Below are 11,027 nucleotides of genomic sequence, written 5' to 3' on the forward strand. Positions count from 1 at the left end.
TATATGTTAAAAATGAAAATATATTTATTATTTAAAAAGGTAGAGTTATCATTTATACAAAAATACTAAATAATAATTTTTTTTCCAATAAAATTAATATAAATTAAAAACTATAATTATAAAAATTATTGCATGATGTATAGGGGTAAATACGAATTGAGCTTTTTACAAACTATTCAAACTTGACATGTGAAAATCTCGCTTGGACTCAATTTAAACTAAGCTTCGAGCCCAATATATAGGTCATTTGCTAATCGAGCGAAGCTAAAGCTAAAGCCCAATAACACTTGGCTTGTAAGATTCGAGAGCCTAATAGAAATTATATATAACTAAATTTTATATGTATAGTTTTTTATTTTTATAGAAAACTTGACTTACAGCTGAGTAAACATACAAGTTTAATTGAACTCAATCTGAATCGACCCCTATAATGATTGTACATGTACAATATTTTTCCGTATATAAAATATTAAAGTATACATTTATTACGTATTTATAACTTGTTAATGGGTAATTCAGTTTTAAATTTAATATTATTAATATATTTATATGATTTTGTATGCATTTCCTAACATATCTAAAATGTTTCGTATCTTTCTTATATGCATTTCCAACCAAATAACAATTGGATCGTAGATTGATGAAATGTCCGGTATGATACAATTGCAAATTTGCCAATGCTCAGTTGGGTGGCTGATCTGGCAGCAAAATTAAAAAAGTGGGTGGTTGATCGTGATTCCATTTCTTTCATGAATCGAGATTCCACGGAAAAACCAGTGAAACTTGCTGTCCGCGTAATAAGGTAGATTAGGTAGGTAAAGCCAGGTTCGACAAAGCAAAATAAAGGGTGAAAAGGACAGACGTCAAAAAGTCAACCAAATGTTTACGCATTTTCCTTCTTTGAGCCACCCTTTACAACGAGGAGACCACTTTTTTCTCCGTCTGATCGGAATCTATGAACAGTACATCACTACATCCTGCACTCGTATTGTCCTGGGCTTCAGTTGACACCACCAATCCAGTGGTTTAAGAATAAAGAGCATCTGTTCGTGTCGTTTGTGGGGACCGCTACATAAATCCCTCTGTTTCAGGAACTTACCAAAACAAAGAATCCCTCTTCATAGTTCCTATGTAAGAGAGAAAGTTGACCAAAACACTCAGAAACCACTCACCCAACCCAGGCCAACCGCAACTTTTCAAAGTACCAATGAAACCTCCCTCACCTCACCTGTCACGAGTCACCAGTCCAACTCGAACATCTCAAAATATCTACGGAGAAGTACTCTTTCAGCCTCCCTCTTCCTCTCCGTCTGACCGACCCTTCAGATCTCCTCTTCTTCAACCTCATTTCTCTCCTCCGATAGTCCGATGGACAAAAACACGTCTCTTCTGCTCTTCGCAGTGGCTATGCTATTATGCGCCGGGTTCCCCTTTTCCATGGCCGCGAAGCGCTGCCCAGACTGTGGCGCCACCCCCGTGCCGTACCCACTCAGCACCGGAACCGACTGCGGCGATCAATCGTACAAGATCCGGTGTGCATCTAGCACGCTTCGATTCGACGCCCTCAACGGATCTTCCTACACCATCACATCCATCTCCCCGGGGAACCAACGGTTAGTGATCAGCCCGGCCAGCTTCGCTGGTAATACTTGCGTGACTACCGATATCGCAAGCGAAGGCCTTCAGCTCAACAGCAGCCTTCCTTTCAACGTCACCAGCAGCAACACCATTATGTACCTCAACTGCTCCGACACTTTGTTGCGGTCGCCGTTGAATTGTTCTTCCGCGAGCCTCTGCCACACCTACATGAACAATACTGCAGAGGCGGCGCCCTGTGAGAACGCTCCGATCTGCTGCACTTTCAAGACCGGTGGGTCCACCAACTCTTACATGATCAAGGTTCGGGATGGAGGTTGCAGGGCCTACCGGAGCTTTGTCAATTTAGATGCTTCCTTGCCCGTGAGTAGTTGGCCCCAGCCGGGGTTGGAAATGCAGTGGGCGTTACCCAAGGAACCCATTTGCCAGTCGCAGGCAGATTGTGACGAGGGCTCGAATTCCACGTGTTCGTCGGACCTAGCCGATCCCCGGTTCAGCCGGTGCTTCTGCACGGCCGGGCTCCAGTGGGACCCCATCAACGGATTCTGTGCTAACAGTGAGAATTCCCATTCCTTGATTCCATCCTTTTCCTCTTCATCTTCCTCATGGAGTTCTAAATATCTAACGCAGTAAACATCTTTTTGCAGATGTGACGTGTCAAGATTCCGGAGGTTGTGATGGTATTGATCGGACCCCACTGATAGCAGGTAATTCCTTGTCTGTTTACATCATCCCAACTGAACAAGAAGCATGGAGATGGGAGATGAACCGGAGATGGCGGTCGTAAATTTTGCTTGTATGACGATATCTGACACGGAATGCACTTGAACAGGTTTGACGTCGGCCCTGGGTGCGGCGCTTCTCGTGGCTGTCGTTGGCGCTCTCGTGTACAAGCGACACCGGCGCATCAAAGAGGCTCAAGAACGCTTGGCCAAGGAGCGAGAGGAGATACTAAACGCCAACAGTGGTGGCAAATCTGCCAAGAACTTCACCGGCAAAGAAATGAAGAAGGCAACTAATAACTTCTCTAAGGACCGGTTGCTTGGCGCCGGTGGCTACGGAGAGGTCTACAAGGGCGTCCTCGAGGATGGCACCATCATTGCCGTCAAGTGCGCCAAGCTCGGGAACACCAAGGGTACAGATCAGGTCCTCAACGAGGTCAGAATCCTCTGTCAGGTGAACCATCGTAGCCTGGTTCGACTGCTTGGATGCTGTGTTGAGCTAGAACAGCCCCTCATGGTCTACGAATACATCCCCAACGGGACCCTTTACGAGCATCTACATGGTCTTCATCCCGGCGGGTGGTCAAATCTCACCTGGCGCCGGCGGCTCAGCATTGCTCACCAGACAGCTGAGGGTCTTGCCTACCTCCATTCTTCCGCCGTGCCGCCCATCTACCACCGAGACGTTAAGTCCAGCAACATCTTACTAGATGAAAAGCTTAACGCCAAGGTCTCGGATTTTGGACTCTCCAGGCTTGCAGAGACTGACCTCAGCCACATCTCCACCTGTGCCCAAGGGACTCTTGGCTATCTTGACCCCGAATACTACCGGAACTACCAGTTAACGGACAAGAGCGATGTTTACAGCTTTGGGGTTGTTTTGTTGGAGTTATTGACAGCACAGAAGGCCATTGACTTCGATAGAGGGAGCGATAATGTGAACTTGGCAATTTATGTGAAGCAGATGGTGGATGAAGAGAAGCTGATGGATACCATCGATCCAATGCTAAAGGAAGGAGCCAGCGACCTCGAATTGGACACCATAAAGGCATTGGGGTTTCTAGCAGTAGGGTGCTTGGAGGAACGACGACAGAATCGGCCTTCAATGAAAGAAGTTACAGAGGAGATAGAATATATTATGAGTATTGTGGCAGCAGAGGTTTCAGAGGCCAAGAAGGATTAGTAGAAGGGACTGTCATACTTGCCCAGTTCAGAGTACTGGGCTAGGCAAACCCATGTGGCATATTTTCTGTATTTTACTTTGGCGGATTAGATAGAGACTCAGAAGATGATGATAGCAGGAATATAAGTGGAGGATTTTCACATTTTAATTAGGTTGTTATAGAGACTAGAGAGCAGAGACTGTGACTGTTGTATATTTGGTGGTTATAGACACCAGAGAGCAGAGTCCCCTATCTTATGTTGTTTGTTATAGACACCAGAGAGCAGAGACTCTGACTGTTGTATATTTGGTGGTTCCATATTCCACTAGAGTCTAGAGACTGAAGATTGTTGCCTTCATCTGTGTTGATGTAATGAGAAAAGGAGATGCAAATTTGGCTTAAGGCCTTGAGAAGATGAGGGCAAAATGCAGCTCCTATTCCTTTTCCAGCAATGCACGTGCCCGGCGACGGGCTGAACTATCATCAATTAGGCTTGAAACTGAAGCTTTTGGCTTCTCTGTTTCACTGATTGTTGTAAAATAACTTATCAGTAATCGCTTTGCAATCCGAAGTTGCAATGATGTAATGTTGCATAATCTCAAAACTGGGAATTGCATGGAGGAGGGCTGAGTTGTGCCACTTGGTCATTTTCCTTAAAACCGTATTTGTCCCCTACGGTGCAGCCGGGTGATACTATATCGGTTGCTAAGATAAAACAGCCCACAGGCCATTAGTAGGCATGTACTCGCTTAACAGACCTCTGCGAACCACAGGAGACTGATGCTCAGATATGCAGAGAAGACAGGGAGTAAAAAATGTGATTGATTGAAAATTGAGTCGTCCAACACTCCTTTTATAGAGTGTTCTCAAATCTAAATGGAAACAAATGTGTCCTTTCAAACAAGAACCTCTTCAAAACAGTGCACCTGTTCGAAAAGGCATAGAAAGGAAGAGACACAAACAAGGAAAGAGAAAATGCTTTAAAACATTAAATTTGAAATTCGAACAGACACTTGTTCGAATGGACACAAAACCGTTTAATTCATCAAATTTGGTTAAAAGCAAAAAACGATTCGATATAAGACACGTGCGCGCCTACACCCATGCCTTGGCCCGGTTTGGCGCGGCGTACGCGTGTGAAAAGCACCCCCAACCCCCCCTCACATGCATAGAATATCTATAGTACTCTCCTCCCCAAGGTCTTTACCCATAAAGAGCAAAACTACAAATATACTCTACTTCCACTCCCTGCCTAAGCAATGTGAGACAAGGAGTCTTCCCATGCACTCAAGACTAAGAAGAGAAAAAGTCAAACACGAGAGAGGGAGGAGAGAGATTCTTGAAAATTTGAATCTTCCTCCAACAACCCCCCACAAGATTCAAAATTACAAGAATATCGGACAATCTGAGCATCTGAGAAAAGTATTCATGGTGATGTCTTTTGGAGTTCAATAAACACTTAGGTATGACAGGTTATATAGTGTGGGTGGAGTCAGAGTCCTTCAACTTTTCCTCTTTGTTGTAACTAGTTAACCAGCCAACCAACTCAACTCACTAGTTCTTTAGTGGCTCTTTTGTTTTGGAACATCTCGGCCTTATTTCCCTCTTGGAATCATGAGTGTTTTAGAGAGTTAATCCTATATTTCTCTTAGAAGTGGCCACGCTTTATCACTGGCTTAGGTCAGTTATTAGCATGCGCATACACTATTCTTAACTGATTAAGAGTCTTATGCTCAACTTCCTTAAACTGTAGTGAGCACTATCTTACCTCGGCATCTGAAATGTGATACAAATTGATAGTGTTTTAACAAATCATCTAATGACTCGTTTTTACCCATTCAACTTAATCCTCTACTAAAATATGATTAAATATTAGGAACTTGGGAATTCGAGACTAGTGTAGGTGTTTTTCAGTATAAGTGCTGATCGGAGTCAACAGTATAAGTGCTACAGACGCTGTGTTCTCTAACTCGTCTCGTACTCTCGTTACCAGTTTTCTAAGCTCTAGCTCATTTTGCATGCTGATTCTCCACCATACCTGGAGAGAGCCCAACGGTATCCCATGTACATTCTAAATCAATTTTGAGAGAATAAAAATAGACAAATCAGACGATAGAAAAAGTCGAAAGCGAAGTAAAAAATAAAGGCAACCATGGATTTGGGACCTAATACTTAAACGAGAAGAATGAAATTGAAAGCAAAGCAAATAAGTGAAGAAGAAAAAAAATAGAGAGATGTAGCGAGACAGACCACACACATATACCAGATATTTGGAATATAGCTAGTCTCATGGGAAAATCAAAATACACATTTTTATGTAGTACGTTTGAATTTGGGTAACGGATGGTTCACCAAAAGGTAGCAGGGAACTGAATACTAAGGTCCGTTTGATTTGCAATCGGAATGGAATCGGAATTAAAATCATTCAGAATCAGAATTAGAATGATCTATTCCCCATCTATTTGGTTAAGAGGGGGAATCAGAACTGTCTACAATGGATTCTCATTGCCATCTGAAATTTGCCCATCTTTTGTCTATAGGCCCCCTAAATTCCAAGACTAAGCAAATGTCTTATGCAACTAATTTTGTCCAGAGACATTTTTCTATGTTGGTTATTATTAGATTCATCTGATTCTTAAATTGGTATAATTCTGGTGGACGGGCTATGTTTAGTAGGGACTGGATTGAAATTATAATATTATTATTTTTTATATTAAGATAATGATTTTTTAATAAGAAATTTATAATTATAAATATTCAAGTCTTGAAACTCATATAAAGATCTAAAAGGGATCATTATATGTTCGTTTTTTAAATATTGTTTTAACAAAGCATCTCATATAAAAGAACGTGATCTTATAGTGATAGTTTTGAGTTTTACTTCATAATTATCTTTTGTTTCGGAGGAACTCTACCAAGTAAGGGCTGGATTGGAATTGTAACATTACTATTTGCTACATTAACACTGGTTTCTTAATAAGAAACTTGCAATTATAAGTATTCAAGTCTTGAAACTCATATAAAGACTTAAAAGAGATCATCATGTGCTCATTTTTTAAATATTGTTTCAGCAAAGCATCTCATATAAAAGAACACGATCATATAGTGATAGTTCTGAATTCTACTTCATAATTGTCTTTTGTTTTATATCGAGAACTCCCAATTGACCTGGATGGTAGGACTGTTCGGCCTGAGAACCGTCCAGGCAACCAGTTCTATTTTACCCCAAACTCGGTCCTTGGCAAAAAATTGTTGAATCAGTCAATGACCTGTTGACCCGAGTGGTCAAATCGTCGACCCGTTCAATGGTTTTGGTCATTTTTACTTTTAATTATTTTTTAATTTTTTAATTTATGTTGTCAAAACGGGTAATCCATTCGAACCAAATGGTCAAACCATCAACTTGGAAATCGATGGCCAGAATGGTTCCGTTTCCGGGTCGTTTTTTCTAGATGTCAATAATTAGACGAAATAACTTTGTAATCATAGTCATGGGAATGATGGACATTGCAAGGGATTCCAAAACCTTGAAAGATAAATTCAAAGTGACATTAAACACAGAACAAAAAATTGGTGGTAAATTCACCAAACTAGAAAAACCAAGAAAAAAAATGAAAAATTTGAGTCCAAAGTTCCGCTTTGAAATGGAGCTAAACATACATGCAATCAAAGAAAGAGACAAAACAGATCGTTTTGTAAGAAAAAAAAAACATTGCACAAGAAAACCCAAAGAAAAAACAAAAAGGGAAGAAATAAAATGGTGGTAAACCCTAAACCGTTTTGGAGGATCTTGAAGAAGACCAAACACAAAAAAAAAACAAAAGCAAAAAATAAAAAAAAAGAAATATATGCACATGCTCAAATAAAGCCCACAGTAGAAGAAACATTTGAATGGTGAAAATCCAAAAGCATAAAAAACCATGGTTTTCGAATAGTTGTTGACCCGGACGGACAAACATTTCGGCCTAGGTACTATCTAGGCAACCGGTTCCGTTTTACCCTAATCCCTATCCCTGGCCCAAAACCGTTGAATTGGTCAATGACCCATTGACCCAGGTGGTTGATCCATTGACTTGTTCAATGGTTTTTGGCCTTTTTTTTATTGGGAACCATCCAGGCAACTTGTTTCATTTTATCCAAATCCTAGTCCCTGGCAAAAAAATGTTGAATCGACCAATGACCCATTGACCTGCGCGGTTGACCCGTTGACTCGTTCAATGGTTTTTGGCCATTTTTTTATATTTAAAATTTTTGTTGTCAGAACGGGCTGTCTGTTCGAACTAGACGGTTGAGCCATCAATCCAAAAACGGTGGACAGAATGGTTTCGTTTTTGGGTTGTATAAGTCACATGCTCGAATGACATAACATGTATGATACTACTTAATGGATCTCACACACTCAATTTTTTGCTAGTAATTTTTGTTGTCAGAACGGATCACCCGTTCGTTCTGGACGATCGAAATGCTGTTTTTTATTTTTTTAATGGGATCTGTCCAGGAAACCGGTTCCGTTTTACCCCAATCCTAGTCCCTAGCCAAAATCGTTGAATAAGTCAACGGCCCATTGACACGAGTAGTCGAACTGTTGACCTGTTAACCCATTCAATGGTTTTTGGCTGTTTTTTTTTTTATTTTTGTTGTCAAAATGGGCCGTCCATTCAAATCGGACGGTCGGACCATCGACCTGAAAACCGGTGGCCATAATGGTTCCGTTTTTGGGTCGTATGTCACACGCTCGAATGACATAACACGTATGATACTACTTAATGGACCTCACACACTCAATTTTTTGCTTATAAGGTTTGTATTTAGAATGGATCGTCCGTTCAAACCGGACGATCGAACTATTGACCCAAAAATCGGTGGCCAGAACGGTTCCATAATTTTTTGATAAATAATAAGAATTTAACTAAAAAGTTATATTTAATGCTGATTTTAATAGTCATTTTTTGATCAATTTGTTGATTTCTTAAAAATTGGTCGATTAAACACCAAAATAATCAACTATATACACAAGGTATTAAAATTCAAAATGCTTTTAAAATCTTAAAGCTGCATTTGGTTGCAATTTATTCACACTAGTATAAATGCATGGGAGTGCAAATGAAAAGAATACAAATTTTGAGCTCATATCAACTGTCCCCTAGGCCCAGTTTGGAAGGAGTACAAATACAAATATGTAAAGTACAAAACCTAGTATTTTATATTATTTTGTATGTATTTGCATTGTACATATTTGTATTTGTACTCTTCCCAAGCTAAGCCCTAGGCTCAAATTGGAAGGAGTACAAATACAAATATGTAGCATACAAAACCTAGTATTTTATATTGTTTTGTATGCATTTGCACTGTACATATTTGTATTTGTATTCTTTGAAAGGAGTACAAATACAAATATGTACTATGCAAATACATGGAAAATAATACAAAATATAAGGCTTTGCACTCTACAAATTTGTATTTGTACTCCTTCCAAACTGAGCCCTAGGGACTGAAAATATTTTGTCCCCTCTAATGGAAATCGAACACATTACTCATCCCACTTACCATTTCAAATTGATAGAGTCTGGAGTCTAAATGTCTTTTATTTGGGAAATTGTCTAAAATTTCACCATGAGTTTTCAGCATTTCTCTTAAATAAACCATAACTTTTTAAAATGTCTAAAACTCACCATGTCACTAACTTGACTTTAAACAGACTAATGGGAGTTAATATATTATGATTTTACCCTTCATAGAAAAATATAAAATATATACCTATATATTTTAATATTTTAACTACAAAAACATGAACAAAATGAAAATGTTCAAAAAATATTTTCAAATATAAAATACATAAAAACACAAAAATTACAAAAATAAAAAATAAAAAACATAGAAATTGAAAAACAAAATCAGAAAAGAAAAATTGTAGAAAAAGCACCTATAATTATAGAAAAACACAAAAATTGCAAATAAATAACAAAATATATAGTAAAAAATTATAGATTATAGAAAATAGAAAAATGTAAAAAAATAGACATTCTAAAAAATTGGAAATTATGACAAAATACTAAAAATGCAAAGAAAAAAAGAAAACTAAAATCTGAAAAAGACAAAAAATACTAAAAAATTATACATATTGGATAAAAACAGAAATTGCAAGTATACATAAAATGATAAAATTTCACAAATTATATATTATAGAAAAAAGTAAAAAAATTGTGAAAAATACAAGAAAGTGATAAAGTTTTCAAAAAGATAATAAAAACCTGCACAAAAGTACATAAAATGATAAACATTTAAAACTCTCAACTCAAAAAGAAAAAATAAAAAAATGATATTTTTAAATTATATATTTTAAAAAAAATCAAAAATTACAAAAAAACTAATAAAATGATAAAGTTTTTAAAAAATAAACAAAAATTAGACATTGAATCCAAAGATTATTGCAACAAAATTTCAAAAAAATTTTCATACAATCAGATAAAAATTTACAATTTTTTTTTTGCATAAATTTGTAGAACTCTCGATGGGGATTTACATTCCAAATTCAAAAGAATACATTGCAAATGTTTCAAAGCATAAAAAATTTTTGAAATTTCTGATCGTCTTCTTTCAAATCTTCAAACCAATAGATCTGTGCAGCAACAACCTTCAAGAGAGAAAGAGAGAGAGAGAGTGGTGTAGTGGCTATCTTCAAGATCTGAGCGAGAGAGGTGTTACGGTGGGGACAAGATCCGAAGAGGGTGGTGCAATGGTGACAAGATTTGAGCAAGAGAGAGGGTGGTGCGGTGGCTACCTTCAAGATCTAAGCGAGAGAGAAGGTGGTGCGACGACAATATCTAAAGAGGGTGGTGTGGCGACAAGATCTGAGATAGAGAGAGGGTGGTGTGGCTACCTTCAAGAACAAGAGAGAAGGTGCTACGGTGGCAACAAGATTTGAGCAAGAGAGAGGATGATGCAGTGACTACCTTCAAGATCTGAGTGATAGAAGGTGGTGCAACGGCCAGATCTGAGCAAGAGAGGCAAATTAAAGCAGAATAGAGCAGAGAGAGGGAGAGAATTTCGGTTTAACCCTAACCTAAATGACCCTTTTCCCCGAAGTCGCCATTCAAGAGTAATTTGGTCATGAAAATTGTTATTTATGCTGACATGGCCATTTCTGTTAAGAAACATTAATGGTGCACTAATGGAAGGTGAGATTTGAAAAATAAAATTCACTGACATGGGGTTCCTTGGACGTTTTGAAAAGTTGTGGTGAGTTTAAGAGAAATGGTGAAAATTCATGGTGAGTTTTAGACAATTTCCTTTTTTTATTTGGTAATGAAATCTACATGTTTAGACTCCAAACTTCTTTTTGTTTTTATTAGATGCGGCCCAGCCCCTTCCCCTCATTCATTTTCATTTCTCTCCTCCACCATCTCCCCTTTCCCCTCTCTCATCCAATCAAACATGCTATCACGTGTTCAGTTCCACTGTTAATTTAAAACAGAGTGGCATTTAAGAAAATGGGATTCTCAGATGGAGCTTTGAACACGACCAGTGTAAAGTCTCCGCTAGATAT

General features: G+C 38.5%; 1 protein-coding gene across 1 annotated transcript; it reads left to right on the forward strand.

Annotated features, from left to right (window-relative positions):
- Positions 1-1,231: 1,231 nt before the first annotated feature.
- On the forward strand, positions 1,232-3,887 carry LOC104601117 (wall-associated receptor kinase-like 20). Its single transcript, XM_010264326.3, has 3 exons — positions 1,232-2,152; positions 2,244-2,303; positions 2,429-3,887. The coding sequence occupies exons 1-3, from the start codon at positions 1,369-1,371 to the stop codon at positions 3,499-3,501; spliced, it is 1,917 nt and encodes a 638-aa protein (XP_010262628.1). The 5' UTR covers positions 1,232-1,368; the 3' UTR covers positions 3,502-3,887.
- The last annotated feature ends 7,140 nt before the right edge of the window (positions 3,888-11,027 follow it).

Source organism: Nelumbo nucifera, chromosome 2, assembly GCF_055504915.1.
Source record: "Nelumbo nucifera cultivar China Antique chromosome 2, China Antique-T2T, whole genome shotgun sequence".
In the NCBI taxonomy this organism is placed as follows: Eukaryota; Viridiplantae; Streptophyta; class Magnoliopsida; order Proteales; family Nelumbonaceae; genus Nelumbo; species Nelumbo nucifera.

What these genes read in the sequence shown, in the direction of transcription:
- LOC104601117 (XM_010264326.3), top strand. Translation starts at nt 1,369, where the DNA reads ATGGACAAAAACACGTCTCTTCTGCTCTTCGCAGTGGCTATGCTATTA. An exon ending in CAACGGATTCTGTGCTAACA is followed by an intron (nt 2,153 to 2,243) that starts GTGAGAATTCCC and finishes ATCTTTTTGCAG; the next exon opens with ATGTGACGTGTCAAGATTCC. An exon ending in TCGGACCCCACTGATAGCAG is followed by an intron (nt 2,304 to 2,428) that starts GTAATTCCTTGT and finishes GCACTTGAACAG; the next exon opens with GTTTGACGTCGGCCCTGGGT.